The following is a 22,491-nucleotide window of genomic DNA, read 5'->3' on the forward strand; positions in this document are numbered from 1 at the left end:
CTACAGCTATTCCTATCAACTTATAGCAGCCATTAGCCATTCTTTCTTACTGCATGTAAACAAACTTACTGATCATTAGGTTCATCAACATAGATAAGTCCACAAGTCCTAAAAAAAAGAATAAAAACATTATCACTGTGCTACAACACATCAGCTCAATGTAACCTTGGTTATTTTAAAGATGATGATTTTCTTTTGTCAGGGTGGCTAAGATACAACATGCATACACACACGCAAACATGCACATGTGCAGAGAGAGAGAGAGAGAGGGATCTTACCAGATAAAAGACTTTTTAAAAGGAGAATTCCAACTCTAATCTAGTCCTAAACTGAAATTTAACCCTAACACTTGGGCTAGAACAGACTTGTTCTCCAGCTTGAGCCAGCTCATGGACTTCTGTTTGTAGGACACACCTCAAGTTGGTCAATTTTTCATCCGCTAATGAAATTTGCATGAAATGGAACTCAACAGTATGTGGCTCTAGTGTAGTTTGTGCAGAAACAATCAAACGTTGCTTACATTACAATTTTAAGGAAACTGACTGATTCTGCACAAGTTGTGCTAAAACTACATGGTTTTTCAGGTGTGTGTTTTATTAGCAGTTATGAAAATACACACACTTTTAGACAATCTACGAGATGGAAGTTTGGGGAAAAATATACTCAGCCTGAAGTGGATAAGCAATCTGTCAACTCAAAGAAGCCAGATTTTCCTGTTTTGGTACATCCCTAGTGCCACAATGCAGTGGCAATTGCAAAAGAGATGGGATCAAAGGCAGAAGGGGCAAGGACAATACCAAAAATAGCACCATATTTTGACAAAGTTCTCATTCCAGATATGGTCTACAGACAGCTCTTCAGTGTTCACAAATAGCGGAATTTTTCCCGGTCTTTCTCTCAGTGGCACAAAAGGCAGTGTAGTTGGTCCTCCACACTCTTCAAAACATACAATCAGGGTGGGAGAACTGTGGGAATTTTAGAGCAACCCATGTTACCACTGTAATGCAAATTTAGGTAGAATATTTTTAAAAGGATTAAGGACAGTAATAGACAACAAGATCACTCACCACCCAGGGACAGGAAGATACAAGATAAATTAAAATAAACAAAACAAGACTTTTTGATTTTAAACTGACACAACAGTCTGATCATCAGTTAGAATCATGATGTCTCAAACAGAGACTGAAATTGCAGAGGTGGAGGGAGTTAGCTACACATTCCTATTTTGTCAGTGAAATTTGTTCATCACACTTAGTTGGTCCTAGAGAGAGGTGGTAGTTTTGGTTGCAGCACTGCTCTTCAACTCACTGGTTGATGTTGGAAAGCCTACTGTGCTAATGAGATATATTCTTGCTCTGTCCCTTGGGAGTGGGAAGCAAATGGTAAGGTTTACTCACCTGACTAAAATTACTGGTTACCAAAGGGGGAATCAAGCAAGCACTAAAATATTAAGGCTACTTTAAAATATATTTAAAAAGTTTGCATTAGGTTAATTCCTATAAGCATATATTATTCTATAATGAACACTACTTCTAAGATAATAGCTGTAGTATTTCTAGACTAAATAAAAAGCCTCCAACAGCTTATTGCTATTGCATTACTTCCACAGCCTGCCTTTCTTCCTCTTGAAAGAAACTCAAGGCGGCTTACAAGGTTCCCCTCCTTTCCATTTGACCCTTACAACAACCCTGTAAGGCAGATAGGTTGAGAGCTCATGACTGGTCCAAAGTCACCAAAGTAACTTCATGTTTGAACAAGAACTTGAACCAAGAACTCCTGAGTCCAAGTCCATCACTCTAACTACTATATCACACCAGCATGGGTTCTGTACCAGGGCTTTCAACTTTAATCCAGTAAAAGTTTCCATGAACAAAGGAGGGAGATAAATTTTAACAGATTTCTCCTTCCCTGTGCAGATTCCTGCCTCCCCACCCCCATATATGTTCCATAGTGACCATTTGAATCAAAATGGGAGATTGCAGAGGAATGAGGGAATCATCCTACTCCTGGTCCACCATTTTACTCACATTTTGCTTAAACAAAGAACTTTCTGTCACTTGAGTGAGACAACTGAATACAACTCTAGCATTCCAAATATTCATTTTGATTTCCCACTTTCCCTTGGATTTGTAATGTTTACTCCAACGGATGCATACTGAAATTGGAATCAGTAGTACAGCTGAGTACTACTCTTCCTTTCTTTGTAGATATTTGACGTGTACCATATAAAAGCAGAGCAACTTTGATGGCCAACATAAAATCATTACTTAAGCATTAATAAGTTTCAAGCTATTATTACACAAATAGAAAAAGTATCATTTTATCAGGTCAACAAAGTCAGTATGGGTGCAAGCCAATGGCCTTAATGACCATCAGCTGGCAAACTTGGAGCCTTATTTGCAATGGAGAAAAAATACAATGGTGAAAAAAATTGCCACCAGCCTTGAACCCTGCATTTCACCTAAGCAGTCTTTTTTGGTGTCTAGATGAAGCAGCATGGAGGGGGAAGGAAGGAGGCTAGACCAAAGGACTGGGTCCTAAACTATTTAGACAAACAAAAGAACTGTTGTCATACCTATTTCAACAAAAGGAAAAACAGGATTTGTAGCAGGAGAAATAAGTTTGGCTTCATTTAATTGGATTTTGCCATGTTCTTAAACAAATTTACTACAACTATGTGTGTGCAATTTGCAGATGGGCAAGACAGATGTTTATGAAGTAAATACAGATGTAACTTCTCAGCAACCCCATGAAGCAAATTAGGCCAGAAGGCAGTAATGACTGCCCTATACAATTATTTCCCAGCTTTTTTTTTCCTACAAAAGTTAACTAACACCTGTGCAATCATATGACCATGAAGTAAATGTAGCAATTTGAAGTTAAGGAAATGAAACTGTAAGTGCCCTGCAACACAATCTCAAGTGCGATTACTCAGAAGTAGTATCCCACTGAATTTAGTGGGACTTATTCTCTACAAAATGTAGTTCAGATTGCAGAATTAATCTCCAGTAATTGGACTAGTTGTAATGCTTTAACCATGCTCAAAACAAACCTTTTTTTAAGTAGTGAGATTTTGAAACAGCAAGAATATTTTTAAAAACTGAAATTTTAAAATGTGACAAATAGAAAGCATTGTACCTTTCAAACCTCTGGTATAGTGCAAACAGCACATCATATTTTTTCTTCAGTCGTGATATGGTACTGTCCACTTTTGAACTAATGGTGTCCATGCTGGCATCCATTTCTTTAATCAAATGCACAAATTTGCACACACTGTAGGAAAAAATGTAAAAGGCAACAACCAAAGCTCTTTAAATTACTACATCAAATGCTGTATGTTTCTGCAGATACAGTGAAATTATGCCCCTGCCAAAAGTCCAAATATGTTGGCCAGTTTTTGTAACCAAACATTATTTTCTACTAGGTAGCTGTGAAAAAGAATCTCATAATACTCTAACAAACAAGAACGAAAGGCTTTGAGATAACTCTTTATAGCTTAGGAGCAGGCTAACACCAACATTTTGAACAGAGCCTGAAAAGTTACTTGATGAAGCAGATTTTAAAGCCGAAAGATCATACATTCCCTGGCGCATGCTCTTTTTGAAAAGTCAAAACTATTCGTTTTTTTTTACATTTGCTGAGTTCAAAAGCTGTTTTGTTAAATGACCGCTATTTAGCTTGTATTCCCCTTTCTAGAGTTATAAAGATACATGAACTGCTTGGCCAGCTGTTGGATTATTTAAGTCAGAACTACTAAGAATTTTTTATACTATTAGAATAAAGTATTATGTTATCACACATTTCTGAAGGTGAAAATAGCAGCTTTGTTCTTGTGTCTGCTTGCAGTTAAGGCATAAATAAAGTGGTCAATATAAGCATTAATAAATTGTTTTTTAGGTCAAAAAGAAAATACTGCATGAGGTTTTAAAACAAAAAGCCTGTCCAGGATATATGCCTATATTTTGCCAATAATCACTGTTGTTATATGAATACTGTGACCAATTCTGTACCAAATGCCATACGAAGTCCAACATTTACAGGTTCCTTCAACTTTTTCATCTACTTAAAAATCTTATAACAAGGAAGATATTGCAAAGGACATTTTTAGGTAATGCAGGACCTCTACCCTGTATTCTAGCAGTTTGACAGCTTATCTACCTACATTATGAATCTGAATAAAATGAAAGAAAATATCCCCAAGTGTAGCACAGCTTTTCAATGAGCCATTTCAAGAAGAGACAACAGAACAGACTATTAAGTACAGGAATTTATTTGAAGCTGTAGCACACTATCTGGAGATCACAACAAATTCCAATACTGGAATAATTATTCAAACTAGCTAATACAGTAGAACAACTGTACCATGATTCTCCCTATATCATGCAGTCTTTCTTGTTGAAATAGGCTTGCCTACTGCTGAATCTTAGGGAAGGGGAAGGATTTTTTTTTTTATCGTTCTTTTTTCCCCTCTTTTGAACTGCTTTATAATTTTACCCTGCTTAATCAGTGCTTTGAGTCATCCCTGGCCATGTCGACGTTTATATATCCTGGGGAACACACGGGCGCTGCCATTGGCGTGGTCATGGGCAATGGTCGTTACAGCAATAGGGGCTTAACGTGTCCACGTAGAAGAAGGATGGACAGATGGCTGACACCTATCCCTCCTTCTGGTTCTGCCCCCAACCAGAGGGCGCCAGGTAGCCTTGTCAACCACCCCTCGGGCCTGTCGGTGCTGCTGCTCAATGCCAGGTCGGTCAATAATAAATCTTCCCTCATCCATGACTTGATTGTGGATGAGGGGGCCGACCTGGCTTGCATAACGGAGACCTGGGCGGGAAAGGGAGGGGACATTGTCCTCTCCCAATTGTGCCCGCCCGGGTATCTGGTTCAACACTGTTCACGCCCAGAAGGGAGGGGAGGGGGAATCGCGTTGGTTTACCGAGCCTCCATCTCTCTCACGGGTCTTCCGGTCCCTTCGAGACCAGGGCTGGAGTGCCTCTACTTGGTGTTGGGCGAACGAGACAGATTGGGCATTCTATTGGTGTACCGTGCACCCTTCTGCCCAGCAGTCTCCCTATCCGAGCTGACAGAGACCGTCTCGGACCTGGTGTTGAGGACCCCCAGGATGTTGGTCCTGGGGGACTTCAATCTCCATGCCGAGTCTGGACTGACCGGGGCGGCTCAGGACTTCATGGCCTCTATGACGGCCATGGGCCTGTCTCAAAACGTCATCGGCCCGACCTATGAACGTGGACACACTCTGGACCTGGTTTTCTCGACGGGGCAGGAAGAGGATGACCTGAGGGTGAGGAACTTATGTTTGACTCCCCTGTCATGGTCAGATCACCTCCTGGTGAGGTTTGTGCTCGAGAGCGGCCTCTCCCTCTATAAGAGTGCGGACCCGATTGTATGGGCCCGCCCCCGGAGCCAGATGGAGCCGGATGGATTCCTGAAGGCCCTGGGGGAGTTTCCGGCTGACAAGACTGGTGCTCCTGCCGAGACTCTGGTCGAACTGTGGAACGGAGAGATGCCCAGGGCTGTGGACACGATCGCTCCCAAGAGTCCTCTCCCACCGGGCAGAGTCTGCTCTTCCCCTTGGTATACACCTGAATTGCGGGCGATGAAGCAGGTTGGGAGACAACTAGAGCGAAGGTGGAGGAAATCACGGGATGAATCTGACCGAACACACTTGAGAGCCCACTATCGGGCCTATACTGTGGCGGTGAAGGCGGCGAAAAAGAAGTTTTTTCTACTTCCATTGCCTCCTCACAATGCCGTCCGGCGGAGCTTTTTCGAGTGGTACAAGGCCTGGTTCGCCCGGGTCCTAAGGAAGATCCGATGCCACCCTCAAAGGCCCGCTGTGACGACTTTGCCAGGCATTTCAGGGAGAAAATCGCTCAGACTCGTCACGAGCTGGACTCCACTAATGAATCAGAGGTTTCTGGGGAGATGCCAATGCTACCGTCTGGTCCAAAATTATTGGAGGAATTTCAATTATTGCGGCCCGATGATGTGGACAAGGTGCTTGGACGAGTACGTCCCACCACTTGCCAACTGGATCCTTGCCCGTCTTGGTTAATAAATAACCCAAGCACGGGATTGGGACCTGGATCTTGGAAGTGGTTAACGCTTCTCTGAGGGAGGGTCGAGTGCCTGCCCCTTTAAAGGAGGCGGTAATATGACCGGTCCTGAAGAAAGCGTCACTGGATCCAGAGATGGCCACTAACTATAGACCTGTGGCCAACATCCCGTTTCTGGGCAAGGTGTTGGAGCGAGTGGTGGCGGGACAACTCCAAGTACTCTTGGATGAAACTGATTATCTGGATCCTTTTCAGTCCGGCTTCAGACCCGGGTACGGTACTGAATCTGCCTTGGTCGCCCTGTACGATGACCTGTGCAGGGAGAAGGACAGGGGGAGTGCATCCCTGTTGGTTCTTCTGGACCTCTCGGCGGCTTTCGATACCATCGACCATGGTATCCTTCTGGATAGGCTAGCAGGATTGGGGGTCGGAGGCACTGCTTTGCAGTGGTTCCGCTCCTATCTCAACGGTCGATTCCAGAAGGTAGTGCTGGGGGACTATGTCTCTGCGCCATGGCAGCTATGCCATGGAGTACCTCAGGGCTCCATTCTATCCCCTCTGCTCTTTAACATCTATATGAAACCGCTGGGAGAGGTCATCAGGAGGTGTGGGCTGCGGAATCACCAATACGCTGATGATACCCAGCTCTACCTCTCGTTTTCCACTAATCCAGGTGAGGCAGTGGCTGTGCTGAACCGGTGCTTGGCCGAGGTAATGGAATGGATGAGGGCCAATAAACTGAAACTCAATCCAGACAAGACGGAGGTCCTGTTGGTTGGCGGATCGGGTTTCGGAGAGGGTGGATTTGACCTGGTCCTGAATGGTGCAACACTCCCTCTTAGGGACAAGGTCCGCAGCTTAGGAGTACTCCTCGACCCGGAGCTTTCTTTGGAAGCTCAGGTGACAGCGGTGGCGAGGAGCACCTTCCTTCAGCTTCGACTGATTAATCAGCTGCGCCCCTACCTGGAGTACGACTGCCTGGCGACGGTGACACACGCGCTGGTGACTTCCCGCCTAGACTTCTGTAACGCGCTTTACGTGGGGCTTCCCCTGAAGACGGTCCAAACACTTCAATTGGTGCAAAATAGAGCTGCCAGGTTGCTGAAGGGGACGGGACGTTATGCTCACATGACTCCAGTCCTCCGTCAGCTTCACTGGCTTCCCATTGAAGCCCGGGCCCAATTCAAGGTGTTGGTTATGACCTATAAAGCCCTAAATGGCTTGGGTCCTGGCTACCTGAACGAGCGCTTACGTCCGTATATGCCCAACCGCCCTTTGAGATCTGCGGGAGAGTCACTTCTCTGGGAACCCTCCATGAAAGAAATTAGGAGAGTAAGTACTCGGAGGAGGGCTTTCTCTGCGGTGGCGCCCAACCTATGGAATTCACTCCCCAAAGAGGTCCGCCTGGCACCATCGTTACTGGTTTTTTGGCGCCAGGTAAAGACCTTTATATTTAAACATCATTTTAATTGTTAAAATATATGATCTGGCCAGGGCAACTTCTTCTTCCTTCTCTTTTCTCTTCCTATATTCTTTATTTACTTATTTTATACTGTTATTTTTAATTTTATATTGTTATGTTTGAAACTCAGTGTATTTTTTGTATTTTTGTATTTAATGGTAATTTATTATGTTCTATTGTATTTCAATGTATTTTATTGTGTTGTAAGCTGCCCCGAGGCTTCGGCAAGGGGCGGCATAGAAATGTTATAATAATAATAATAATAATAATAATAATAATAATAATAATAATAATAATAATAATAAATCACTCATAAAGAAATGTCCAGCAATACAGTCTTTATATCCAAAACCTGTGCTTCTGTGGCATTCAAATATATAAGGGTGAAGTATACAATGCAGTGCCTGTACCCCATGCCTCTTGATTTTTTTTAGATATTTCCAGAAAGTTCCTTGACCCTGCATGTATTTCTTGGCCAAGTTAGTTGCTGCTAAGCCATACCAAATCTGCTATCTATGAAATGAGTGAAGCATAAAACTGTGGGTGATTTTGTGTTCTGGAGTTCATACCCCAACTCAGACTTGTATTTAGGTTCTAGGTAAATTTTCTTTTACTCTTTCAGTTTGGGACTGGCCACACTTATCATAGTAGCCATCTTGAGAAAGCACCTGCAACTCTCAACATTCCAAATGTGTCAACAATCATACAAAGTTGGGGACCCTTGATGTGACAAGGATTAAATGTAAGTTAGATTAAGCAGGATTAAATTGAAGAAAGGTTTTTTCCCCCTTAGCAGGTCTCTTTGAAAGACCAAGATGATTTAGTAAAAGTTCATAAGAAATATTGTAGTATTACAAAATAATCCAAATAATAAATTGGAAGGGGCCCGTAAGAGGGCATGGCCATCTGGAGGATCGAGGTGGTCCTCCAACCTAACAGAATTGCTTGGAACATTGTTTCTGTCTTCCAGACTAACTCATCCAGTTTTGTGGCATCTGCACATCTGATAAACATTTCCTGCACTTCACCCAAATCATTAATAAAAATGTTGAAGAGCACAGAGCCAAGAGTTGAACTCTGTGGTATCCCAGTGATTCATCTGATAGCTAAAAGTGGGCTAGATGGAATAACTAATTTGCTAATCAGGATATCATGGGGCTCTTTGTGAAAAGCTTTGTGGAATCAAGATATTTATGTCCACAGCATTCCTGGATTCCATCTGGAAGGTTACATTATCAAAAATTAATATCAGATTAATCTAGCAGGATTTGTTCTCGACAAATTAAATTCACCACCCACTATATCTGTGACACAGACATTTTCGTAAAAGCTAGCATATCAATATTCTTAGGGGCTGCCGGTGGAAATTATTCCCAGAAGAACACACTCTGCTCCATCCCTGAAAAGGTTGTTCACACTCCTGGGCAGAATGGGCATTAAGGATGGTGCTAATATTGCCTCCATGACAGCCAGCCTCTTCTCACAAAGCATGAAAGCCTCTCAGGTTCTTTCTGGCAGTCTTCCTTGAAGGAAAAGTCATTCACTACAGAGGCCAGCTGGTGCAGTCTTGTAAAAGAGCATCTCCTACTTCTGGCCCAGAGGAGAACATTAATCAAATGTTAGACAAGTTTTTCAGTTGTGGGTGATGGCACTCTACCATTTCCCCAGAAGAGCCAAGCAGACAAACTTCAACTACTACTACAGTCATGTAAGACCCCTGTGAAGCATGTCTTTGGGTATCTGAAGGCATGGAAATAATACCTGTACACCCCACTCAATGTAAAGGAGGGCACAGTACCAAATGTGATGTCTCCAGGGCCCAATGAACTCCATCCCAGAATCATGAAAGAACTGGTGGAAGAACTCTTAAAACTACTGTCTTTATCTTTGAGAAATCATGGAAAACAGAAGAGTCAAATGACTGGAGAAAGGCTAATGTGGTTCCCATCTTCAAGGAAAGGAAAAAAGACTAACCTGGGAACTATAGACCAGTCAGTCCAACATCAATCCCTGGAAAAACTATGGAGAAGTCAATCTGCAAGCATCTTGAACAAAATGCAGTGATTTATCAAAAATCCTGTCAGACTAATCTAATTTCATTTTTTGACTGGGTAACCTCCCAAACTGACAGAGAGAACACCATGGAAATAACCTATCATGCCTTTAGCAAAGCTTTTGACATAATGCCCCATGACATCCTATTAAACTAGCAAAAAGTGGGCCAGAAAGAAGAACTATTAGGAGGATCCAAAAATGGCTACAAAATCAGACTCAATGAACATCAACAGAACCTTCTCAAACTGAACAAAGGTACCTAAAAGGGTGCCACCAGGCCCAGTGCTCTTCAACATCTTTTTAAATTATTTATTGCTTCCAAATCATGGGAAGTACTAGTTCCCCTATAGTCTACATTACTCAGACCTCATCTAGAATACTGTGTCCAGTTCTGGCAACCAGAATTTAAGAAAGATGCAGAAAAATTGGAAAGAGTTCAGAGGAAGGCAGCAAAGATGATCCAGTGTTTGGAAACAAGGCCCTGTAAGGAGATACTGAGAGAACTGGCCATGTTCAGCCTTGAGAACAGAAGATTAAGCGGGGAGAGGATATCCCTCTGTAAGTACCTCAAAGGGTGTCACAAAGAGAAAGGTCAAGATCTCTTCTTGCTGGTACCATAGTCTATAACATGGAATAATCAGTTCATGTTGTGACAACCCAGATTCTGGCTAGATGAGTTTCCTGACTGTCAGAGCAATATGACAGTGAAACCAGTTTCCTAGAGAGGTTGTGGGCTCTCCTGCACAAGAGATATTCAAAAAGAAACTGGAGCAGGACAGTGTAAACTGGTGTCCTGAACAGCAGGAAGTTGGACATAGTCTTCTTGGCCCCTTCCAACTCTAGTATTCTATGACTTTATGATTCTATCCTGCACATCCTGCCAAGGCCTCTATTCCAGTGTAACAATGAAACACAGCAAGGATGGTCCCTAGCTGTGACCACAGCAGTGTCCTAACAGGGCTTTCTTTACTGTAGAACTGTACAGCTGGTGGGTGTGGGTGTGTCCATGACCCAGATGTGTTTTTCCCACAGCTGTCCCACAGGCAGCTCTCAGTGTCCTCAGAACACTGTAAGCACACAAGGTGCTGCACAAAGGTCTATAGATAGATTTCTGTGAAGATAAGGAATAGGCAGCAGGCTTGTACCTAGTAGTTGGATGCACGCTAGTATGAGGTTAAATGCTCTCCTGAGAGCATGGGGAGCACTTAGATTCCACACACTGCTTTTGGGCAGCAGAGCTTGCACCCCGGCAGAAGAATTTAATCTGTCGGTTTGGGATCTGATACCCTATAGTTTCTTTCAGAATACATCTGTCTCACAACCCCAATCCCTCTGATACTGCTGAAATAAAACTGTGTTTCGCAACAGCTGTGTCTGTCTTGGAGGAGGTTTTGGTGTGGTGTTGGGAGGGTGTGTGCATGTGAGCATACAGACTGCAGTGATTTCTATGGAGTTGTATTTCTTGACTGGAGAAGGGAATGGAGGACTGTCCTTGATGCTGACCAAAAGTGATGGGGAACAATTGGAAAGCTGGAATATGCACTACTCGGTGGCAGAGGAGCAAGCAAGCTGTAGTCACTGAAGGAGAAGAAGTTGAATTTAGGGACTGGCAAAGATTCCAAAATGAACGAAACACAGCAAGCATGAGGAAGAGAAGATGAGCAGCTTGGGCCTCTATGGCGCCAGAAATGGAAACGAGGGAAGGGAAAAAGGTGAATGTGTTTCAAACAGGGTGGATAAAAAAACACAGCAACAGATCACAACATATATGGAAATATTAGTGCTATTATGTAAATTTAAATATATATTTAATTGTATGAATCTTAGTTGACAGAAACCTACCTAATACTTAGACATTTCAGAAGTTCAGTAAGAGTGAATGTCATCTCATCCAGGTCAACTGCTGCTGTAAAAATGCAGATCCCCCACATTTCTTTGTTAACTTGGTCATCCTGGAAGAAATAGTTTTCATGTACATTGTAAATCGGAAAGACAGTAGAAATGTCAGCATTCATTTATTTGGTTACCACAAACACTGTATTGTTTAAAAATGAAATGAGTATGCAAGTTTTTCTTTGGAACTTGGCCATGCTTCAGCACATGTTCTGTTAAAGCTGTCCTCAACTGATATATCTATTTTACCCAGAAAACATACAAACAGTTGCTTAAGGCCAACACTGTTCTAGTAGAAATCTACAAGAGCAACAGGAGTTTCTTTCTTCTTCCCTCTCTGGCTCTCATTCTGAATTTATCCAAATCACATTGAGGGAATCGCCATTCCATATAATATCACACTTAAATGGAGTTGCATATTATTTTGAAGAGTAACATAGTTAAACAAAAATAAAACCAAGGTTTCTATATAAGTTAGGAAACTCTTAAGTAAAAAAACTGAAAGTAATTTTTATTTATAAACTGTAAGCACAACCCAGTGAAAGTCTCTGATCAGTCCCTTTGAAGAATTATAGACTAATGAGGGTATCTGAGCCATTTTAAAGGTACAACTGAAAGAGGGATATGGGAATTAAAAAAGAAAGGTTGGGCTGCATGAGTCCCTAACAGTTGATACCATCCTGAATATGTTTGATGAGTCTGAAACACTTGCTACACTGGGAAATTTCAGGAGAAAAGCTCCCCCACCCCCAGCATATAGCTTTAAGGAGTTTGGGTTCATGGAAGACTGCCAGCTCCAAAGGGGAACTCTATCACTATTTAGAAGCAGATGAGGGTGGAGGTTTATGAAGGATGAAAAGAAATGTGTCTTTTTTTCTCCTGAAGAATTTCCTTGGGACTCTCACACAATACTCTCATTAGACAGCCCCTTTTCAGGGGCTAGAGGTATACAGCAATATTTGTGTTGAAAATCATTTTATGTATATTGAATGCAATTCTTTATCTGGTACTAGAATTAACTATAAAACAACGCTGCTTTAAGCATTAAGCATAAAGCACTGTCGAATGATACAGAGTTCTTTTTTTATACTTCATGAGAAAGCAAGTTTCCTCACAGGAACCGAACATTTTCTTTCAAGAACAGGAAGAAGTTCCCCCCAGCAAATATTTTTATTTACCTGTAGTGTCTCATTCGTCTATTTTATGCCATAGCTTACATACACATTTGAAATATTCTTCTGAAATTTGCTTCTGACACACATAAGCATTCTGTTAAATGTTTTTCATGTGGCAGAAGACTTTGCTCAAGTATAAGAGAGTTATAAATACCTTGCCACTTCCAGCTCAACAGTTCATAATAGTTTTCCGTGTGAAGAGAAATGCAACAATTCTACACTTGAAATTACTTACTTGGCATAAAGTAGTATCTATGTATTACTTAAACAAAAAGCAACAATTAAAAACCACACACATGTGCACACATGCAGTACTACCATAAAGTTGATACAAATGTAACTCATGGCATGAAAGAAGATATATTTCAATATATACCTAAAACACACCAGCACTGAGGCCTAATATACTTCATAAGGGAGACTATTCCACAAGGTGGACACCACAGCAGGGAAGACCCGTCTCAGGGTTGCCACCACACCCTACCAGGAGCTTCTACACTGTCACCCTCCATGTAAATAAGCATTGTTTGCTGTTACTATCTCACCCTTATATGAAAGATTATTGAATGTTAAAAAGCAAACTATATACTCACTAAAAATCCATCCATAGAAATTTTTTTACAGGCTTTCCAAGCAGTTACTCTCACATTGTCCGTTAATCGTAAAGCATTGCACAGAGTATCAAAGTCTGTTTCAGCAAATGGAAGTCTAACAAAGAGAAATATGTTATTTATGAAACTGAAATCACTTAAGAATATGAAGGGAGTTCAGAAGATCATAAAGTTAATTCTAGAGCACACTGTATAGCAACAACTTCAGCAAACAAATGATTGACTTGACAGTATTCTTATTGTACTCTAGCACAAGAAAAGCACACTGTAACTGCAGCTGTACTGCAAAAAGCCTTATGTAGTACAGAATCTGTAGATACATGCCATGGTTGTATTCTGGGGTGTTGCAGATCAAATCCTAGCAGAACGGCTTCTCTGGAATATTTTTTCTCTTTTTTTAAATAAAATTTTAAAAGAAACAGAGCATAATTTTATGCTACCCCACTCCTTGCAAAAATGTAATAATTTCAGTTACACTTCTCAAGGAAAACACTGTATCCATGGGCAAGCCCATGGACACAGTTGGAATGTTGAAAAACTGTCCTGGGCAGAAGCATAAAATGGCCACTTTGGGTTGGCATGGTAAGCAAACCTGCCTAGAGACTTTCTTGAAAAATTAAGGTAGCAGCAGCTAGAAGCTCCCACTTGCCAATAAGTGCCAATACGACAATATTATAAAAATATTTATAGAATAAGATTTGGGTGGTGTATGCTGTCTCTCTGGAGTAATTAGCACCAAGGAGTAATTAGCCACAGCAGGTTGTTGTGTCATCTGAACCCAGATTGCTTTCTGCAGGGTCACTTATTCTAGGGCAACAAACCACTCTAAAATCTCATTGCTTGTTCTTGCAGTTGGTTTGACCTATGACAGGTTGCCATGTTGTCCAGATCTGGAGACCTGATTCCACTGATGGTGCAGAAAGCACCTAATTATCTGCTTGATAAGAGTAGAAGAATCCCTTTTTGTTCTTTGCCATCAGCCTGTGCTGTGACCACTGACAGCCCCTGCACTGATGCTCAAGCAACAAAATGAAGTGTTCATCAGTAGTTCACCCACCTTTTTCATATTTTGGCCCACAAAATGTGCAGCAATGTTATAATATTTTCTTTTGGGGGGGATCAGTCTTCAAATGTTTGTGTAAATATATTTTGTCACTCTTTCAGAGGTGAGCCAGTGCACACTTATAACTGTCTTATATATGTTGACTTGCCTAATCATTGTTGTTCTAAGTTTCAGCTGTCAAAAGGAGTCATGAAATGCAATAGCTAACAGATTGATAAGGTTAGACTGCATACAGACTAATTAACATGTCTTAGTCTACCTGCCAAATGATTATGCTAAAATGGAGAAAGTGGGAGAAGGTGGTGCATCAAAAAGGAGGTATATAAGCACAGAAAACTGTCAGTTCAACATATGTCAGTTGAACGTATGTCATATATGACAGAAAACTGTCAGTTCATCATTATCATTGTCATATATTCTTCCAAAGAAATCAAGGCATCATAAACAATCTTCTTCTCAATGTTATCCACACATCAACAACCCGATGAGGTAGGTTGGGCTGCAAGTCTGGCCCAGAGTCACCCAGTGAACTTCATAGCTGAATGGAGACTAGAACCCAGATGGCCTGAGTTCCAGTCCCATGCTCTTATCCACTACACTGCACTGGCTCTCACATTGCTAAGGTGGAGATCTTGTTGCCACCCCTTTTTGTAGCACACCTATTTCTCCCACTGTTTCCCCCTTTAACTGTGAGTTACAACTGTGCTCAAATTAGCCAATATATAGTTTCATCATGTCACTTCCTCACCTACTTTGCTGCTTCCTTTGACAGCTGAAACAGACAAGCATGTTGTCTAGGGAAGACTACATACAACATAAAACCGTAAGTACACATTCGTGAACCTGCCAAAGACCAACAAAATAAATCATGGACACATTTGTGTAATTTTCTGAGACAAAAAGAAAGGAAAATACATTTTTGACTATCTGAAAAGCAAACAGCCCACACAGTGCCCAGTTATTTGTTGGATGCACTGTGGACTTTTCCATAAATAACTGACCAAAGCTTATTTGTAGGGTGACTTATTGTGACATGTGAAAGTGGCCTCTATGTCTCCTGAAAATTGTATATTTTAGCTTTATTACTCTAGAATGCTGAATGGGAGGAGAATGATAGATTGCAAGTAAGTGACTGATAGGTTTACTTTCTAATCCTAGGACACATTTTACCAGGGCTCTAGTCACTATGATTTGCGAGAGGGATCTAGTTCTACTGCGTTTTTAAGTAAGAGTCTCACTATGTGTTTTCTTTCAACTGTACGGTAGCAGCTTGGGAGTAGGAAGTGAAGTGGTAGATGAGATATGGGTATTTGGGTTCAAGGTCACTTGTTTATGATCTCATTCTTTCTGCTTCAACTCAGTCCTTCTCTCCAACTTTTTCCTGCAAAAATTATTTTCTTTAAGATATCGTTTGATTTCTCATGTTTATGCACAATTAGAGAGTAACAACATTTCCCCTTCCCAAGTGAGGAGGAAGAAATTAGAAAATTTGAAAGCAGTTTCCGCAGTTTATCTGTTATATTACACATTAAGTGTTGTCAGTGCCACCAGGCAATTTCCACATTCTTCCCATATTCTGTATTTTTTTTGTTAGATTTTTCTATCATTTTGGTTCCATTCACATTTTGTTCCAACTTTCATAGAGTATATTTTGAATTACATCACATCATTATCATTATTATTATTATTATATTCATTTGCTTTTCTCCCGAAATGTCTGCTTCAGGTGTCTTACACTGATGTGAAGTGGTCATTTTCCAGGGCTTTATATTCCTGCAAAAAACCTGTTTCACAAATTCATTAGTAAAAAGCAATGTATGCCAACTGCAAATATAATATATAGGAAAGAAAGGCTGGGCAGCCCTGTTCAAACTCCCTCCCTCATTAGGATTAAACTGCCTGCCCCTGTTTTGGCAATCCATTCTGCCTGGGGCACTGAATTTGGAACTTTGAAACAGTGAAAAGACAGTAAAAGAATCCAAGATAGAAAGCTCAAAGAAATTGAGACCCTAATTCCTATGAGCATGCAAATTCTTCAGTGATTTTCCAGCAAAGAAAAGAGCCAAACTGTCCCTAATCACTATGATCTCAGTAATAGGTCTCCCATCAGTACAGGGCCAGAAAAGACAGTCAAGCAGAAAGTCCCCAGACACTTTTCCCCCACAGGAAAACAAAGGATACAAACCAAACAACTGCATTTTAATACCCTCCTGGGCATGGGGTGATTTCCAACAACCAATCCTGGAATGGCCCACCAACCAATCGGGCACCTCCCACCAGCTACTCATACCAGCTGATGGCAGTCAAGCACTAAAATTTTAAAGCGGTACACCTGGTCAGTTGTGTGTGAGGATGCCACTCACCTCCTCTCAGGAATAAACCACTCAACTTTCAACCTTACTACCAAGTCTCATTGGGAGAATTTAACAGAGACAGGCCAGCACAATTAATCCTTTGAGTTCTCATCTGAGTCCTCTTCACAATATTAGACAAACTTAGCAGTTTCACACTTGTAACTAATTTTTCAGGTGAAGGGTCAGCAGGACTCGCCATCTCCTACTCAGGAGCAAGCCAAAAGCCCAGCTCTGAGCACCCAAGTGTGCAGGTGCTTTCTCCATTTTTTCCCCTGAGGAAAAGGCAAGAGCAGGGAAAGGAAGGGCTAATGTTGTCTCCAGGGCTTTTTTTGTCATAGAACTACCATGTTGTCTCCAGGGCTTTTTTTGTCATAGAACTACGGAAACTTGAAACTGTGCTCCAGCACATTTTTTTCCAATGGATTGTACAAAGTGATTTTGAAGCAGATTAGCAGCAAACATCATTAACATAGTGCCTGCAGGCTGCTTTTGTGTCTGCTATCTGATAGTGAGATAGTGAGGGAGCTTGGGACATAGTGAGGGAGCTTGGGACGCTCCGCTGCTTGGTGCAGTGTGTGTGGGTGGGCGCGCGCTTACTGCCAGCTGAGTTTGGGCACCTTTTTTTTTTTTTTTTACAAAAAAAGCACTGGTTGTCTCTGTCTACAAGGAAAATGTTGAACCTAGGAAGTATAGGCTAGTTAGTCTGACACCAGTTCTTGTAAAAAATCTGGAGCAAAATATTTAAAAAGTCAGTCTGCAAGGACCTTGCAGTGATTAATAAAAGTCAACATGGTTTTATCAAAAATAGATTCTGTCAGACTAATTTAATCTCATTTTTTGACTGGGTAACTTCCCAAATGGACAAAGGGAACACTGTGCATGTAATCTACCTAGACTGTAGCAAAGCTTTCGACATAGTGCCACCACACAACATTCTGATAAGAAAATTAGCAAAAACTGGACTAGATGGAAAAACTATTAGGTGGATCCAAAATTGGCTGGTAAATCAGTCACAAAGAGCGTTCATCAATGGCACCTTCTCAAATTGGATGGAGATAACTAGTGGGGTGCCACAGGGTTCAGTCCTGGGCCCAATGCTCTTCAACATCTTTATTAATTATTTAGAGATAAGGAAGTACAAGGAAAGATAATCAAATCTGCAGATGATACAAAACTGGGTGGAACAGTGAACACCCTAGAAGACAGAATGAAGATTCAGAGCAGGGGTCCTCAAACTTTTTCAATAGGGTGCCAGTTGAAAGGTAGTGGCTACACGTGCAGGCCGGTGAGGTGGGGGTGCCTGGGCGCACGGGCCGGTGAGGCGCTGTCAGGCGCATGTGAGGCGACATCGGGCACGCACAGCAGTGGCTTGCTTACTCGAAGATGATCTCTGATCGAGTGAGCCACCACCCGCCCCCCCCCGCGCTGCGAGGCAGCGGGGAGCATGCGAGTATGGCAGGCAGGCGGTGGCTTGCTCACTCAGAGACCATCTCCAAGTGAGCAAGCCACCACCTCCCCACCCATGCAGCAAGAATGCGCGCAGGGGCGGCAAACAGCGGCATGGGCCAGATAGATAGTCATGGTGGGTCAGATCCGTCCTGTGGGCTGTACTTTGAGGGCCCATGATCCAGAGCAATCTTGATAAACTTGAACACATTGGGGAAAGCAACAAACTGAGATTAAATAGGAATGAATGTGAAGTCCTCCACCTAGAAAAAGAAACTAAATCAGCAATACATGATGGGGAATGCATGGTTCAACAGAACTGAAAAAGACAGGACTTCCAGTTGATGTCGTGGCGAGACAGCTGTGAAGAACGGGGGCTCCTGTAATCACACAGGTAATTTGTTCGACAGTGAGCTGTGAGAGGCTCATCCAAGCCCTGTCAGGGCAGGGAACAGAAGCCCGAGCATACTTCTGGGCGATGTGTGGGGGGCGGCTCCACATTTACTGGGAGAAACTCGGGATTTCCTCAATTGAACAACACAGTGGTGAGATCCGCTCCCTGCAAGCCATAGATGACCGGATATAGCATAGAATAACAGCTTGAAGTTCATCGGACCTGCTGGGTGAGCATTTCTACCTTTTCCAATATTACCCGTGAAAGAACTGAAGCAGATACTAATTGGGACAAAGAAGAAAGAAAAGCCCCCTTGACAGAGGGAGGAATTCCCCCCCCCCCACGGAGTTTAAGCGGCGACTAATCTAGGGGAGAGGAACTGAGATTTGGAAAATATGAGGCTGGAAAGAAAGATTTCTTTTTTTTAATCTCCCAAGGGTGAAGAATAAGAATAAAAAACTATTGTAGATTAAGTGATAGAAAAACAAACTTTACTTATCCTGAGGAGCAGACATTTTCTTTTTTCAGTCCTCTTTGTGACGTCACAAAGACAAAATAACTCTTTTCTGCCACCCTGTGGCTATTGGATTTACAACAAGCCTCCTTCTTCTTTTCTCTTGGGAGATTTTTTTCTTCTTTTCTTTCTAATTTTTTGTTGCTACCTTGCAATTATTAGCAAAAAACTACCATCACTATGAAAAAAGCACACTCTTCCTCCTCTTCGGCACCTACATCAGCTGCTCAAGAGTCCAACTCACCAGTCTAAAGCCACAGATGCCAAAAAATACCAAAAAGATCTACAAATGACTCTTTTGGCAATACAAACATCTTTAACAGCTATGCAAACATCCCAAGAGACTATGCAAAATTCTATATCAAAATTAAGCAGAACAGAGGAACATGTCAGCTGAACAGAAGAACTTTGCAAATGAACAAAGAGAACATCTTGACAAACTGGACAGCTCTGTTAAGGATGTATCAACTCAACTGGCAGATGTTTGACTCAAAACTGAGCAGAATACACAAAAAATACAACAAGCTCATGAACAAACTGAAACAGTAGACAAAGAAACACAATTAATAAAACAAACAAGCAAGTCATTATGGGATTCACTTGCTGTATTAGAGATGGAGAAGGCATCTAATTATCTGAGATTCCAGAACAAACCCGAAGGAAAGAATGAGGACCTAAGAGAATTAATAATTACTATGTTGGCAGAGGCGTTGGATCTGGAAAACGAAGAGGTGGGCATAAACATCGACCTTGTTTATAGAGTGAATTCAAGTTATGCTAGGAAACACAAGCTTCCGAGGGAAGTCCATGTTAAATTTGCAAAAAGGTCTGTAAGAGACAATGTTTTGAGGGCTGTACATGATAAACCTTTAAAGGCTGATGATCATCATGAGGTGACTGTTTTGAAACAAATACCATGGAGGATTAGAGAAGGATGAAAGAAATATTTATTCCTTACTACGAAGCTGACTAAGAAAGAGATCATGTTTGGGTGGCTAATGCCAGAAGGAATATTTTTCACCTGGAACCCTACAAGATACAAGCTGGACTCAATCTTCAAAGCACAAGAGTTTTATGAAAAATTTAGAAGTACATTTGAAGAGGAAGAATCGGGTGCTCCAAAAGAAGGAGGGAAAGGTGCTGAACCAATGGAACTAACAGCATACCACTCTGAAGAAGGAGAAATAGTGAATACAGACTTACAACAAGAGGGACAGACACTGGAACTAAAGGAAAAGAAAAAAGGTAGAAGTGTAAAGGTGAAGCATAAGTAGATAAATATATATTCTTTAAATATGGTTTTCAAAAGGGAGGAAGAATTGAACTGCTCTCTTTACATGGAAATGGACTAAACAGACCCTCTAAGAGAAGGATTTTCTCTCAACTTCAAAAACGAAAATTAGATATAATTCGCCTACAAGAAACACAAATTAAGAAACAACATAGTAAGCTTTTGAAATGTTTAAAGCTTGGAAAGCTATTTATATCTTCCGCTTCTCAAAAGAAAAGAGGTTTAGCATCATCAAGGAAAAATTAGACCCTAAACATATATTAGCTGATGAGGATGGTAGGATTCTGATGGTTGAAATTACAATGAAACTTAAAAAGGTGCTTTTAGTGGAGATTTATGCCCCAGCTGACCATCAGGAAATGTTTTACCAAAAACTACATGCTTTACTCTTACACACACGGTCAGCTAGTCCAATTGTAATGGGAGACTTTAATGCAATTGTGGACAAGAAAATGGATCATAAGAGTGAGATTAAGGACAGAAAAGGCAGGAGGATACTTCCAAAGAATTGTTCTAATATGATTGAAGAATTCAGATTGATAGATGTCTGCAGACATAAAAACCCAACCTCTGCTAAATATACTTTCTATTCGAATAGACATAGGTCGTGATCTAGAATTGATATGATTTGGATAACCCCAGACTTAGCACCAGACCTGCTAGAAGCTGAAATAGAGGCAAATGTCTGGGCAGAGCATAATCCTGTAACTATATCATTGAAAGGGAAAGTAAAAACGCCCAGATGGAGGTTAAACAAAGCCTTATTAAAGGATAAAAAATTCACAGAAGAGATAAATAAGGAAATGCAAATATTCTTTCAAATAAATAAAACTGAAGAAACCTCTTTGCAAAATGTCTGGGATACAGCCAAAGCCTATGTCAGGGGGCTGATAATAACATACTCAGCAAAAATAAACAAAAGGAAAAAACAAGAACAAGCTAAAATAGTAGAGGAATTGATGAAATGTGAACAAGAATTACAGGAAGATCCATAAAAAAACCCTTAAGATGCAAATGAATATTCTAAAACATAAACTGAATCTCCTGGACACAAATGAACTTACTAAGCAAATGAAATTGACCAAACAGAACTTCTTTGAAAATGCTAATAAACCAGGGAGATGGTTAGCCTATGAAGTAAAGAAAGAAAGAGAGAAGATACTGATATGTAAATTGAAGGATGGAGAAGGATGACTGCAAGTACAAAGTATAGATATCAAGAAAATAGCGGAAGATCTCTTCACAAAGCTATACCAGAACGATGAGATTTCAACTGAGAAAGTAAATGAATATATCAGAAAGGGAGACCTGCCAAAGTTACCGGAGAAGTACCAAAAAGTATTGAATCAAGAAGTAACAATCACAGAAGTAATAGAGGCAATTAAGAAACAAAAGAATGACAAAACTCCTGGCCCGGATGGGCTACCAGCAAAGTTTTATAAATCCTTTGAAGGAATTTTTGCTATGCTTCCTAAGGATATATGTAATGCAGCATTGTTAAATGCTAAAATACCAAATACTTGGACAGAGGCAAATATCACATTAATACCAAAAGAAGACACGGACTTGACACAGATTCAAAACTATAGACCTATATCACTATTAAATGTGGATTACAAATTTTTTGCCTCCATAATGGCAGAAAGATTGAAGAAGTATGTAACAGACTTTATTCACTCAGATCAAAATGGTTTCTTACGTAAAAGACAAATGAGGAATAACAGGAGAACTATCTTGGACATCTTAGAGTATTATGAGATACATACGTAAAAACCAAGGGCACTATTATTCATGGATGCACAGAAGGTTTTTGACAATGTTAACTGGCAACTTATGCAGCAACAACTAGTTCAAATGGAGTTTGGTGAAGAAATTATTAAGCATCTATCAAAAGCAGTCTGCTAGGATTATAATCAATGGAGAATTTACAAATATTATAGATATACAAAAGGGTACAAGACAAGGATGCCCGCTATTACCACTGTTGTTTATATTGATCTTAGAAGTGTTAAACAGAAATATCACATTAAAGGTACTAGAATTAGATATGAAAGCTATAAATTGCAAGCATTCGCAGATGAACTAGTTTTCATAGCTGAGGAACCCTTAGTAACAATGCCCAAACTCCTACAAAGGATTGAAGAGTATGGCGA

The 22,491-nt window shown here is 41.0% G+C and overlaps 1 protein-coding gene across 6 annotated transcripts in view; it reads right to left on the minus strand.

Annotated features, from left to right (window-relative positions):
* The window catches only part of RB1 (RB transcriptional corepressor 1), a 163,032-nt gene that overhangs the window by 128,851 nt on the left and 11,690 nt on the right, over positions 1-22,491 (minus strand). For all 6 annotated transcript variants that reach the window (XM_044431793.1, XM_044431794.1, XM_044431792.1 and 3 more), the window contains exons 2-5: positions 13,259-13,373; positions 11,440-11,549; positions 3,139-3,273; positions 70-108 (exon numbers count right to left, since the gene is read on the minus strand). In XM_044431793.1, coding sequence (XP_044287728.1) covers positions 70-108; positions 3,139-3,273; positions 11,440-11,549; positions 13,259-13,373 — 399 coding nt within the window. The remainder of the gene's footprint in view (positions 1-69; positions 109-3,138; positions 3,274-11,439; positions 11,550-13,258; positions 13,374-22,491) is intronic.

The sequence above is a fragment of the Varanus komodoensis genome, unplaced genomic scaffold (genome assembly GCF_004798865.1).
Source record: "Varanus komodoensis strain SLA01 unplaced genomic scaffold, ASM479886v1 scaffold23, whole genome shotgun sequence".
Classification (NCBI taxonomy): domain Eukaryota; kingdom Metazoa; phylum Chordata; class Lepidosauria; order Squamata; family Varanidae; genus Varanus; species Varanus komodoensis.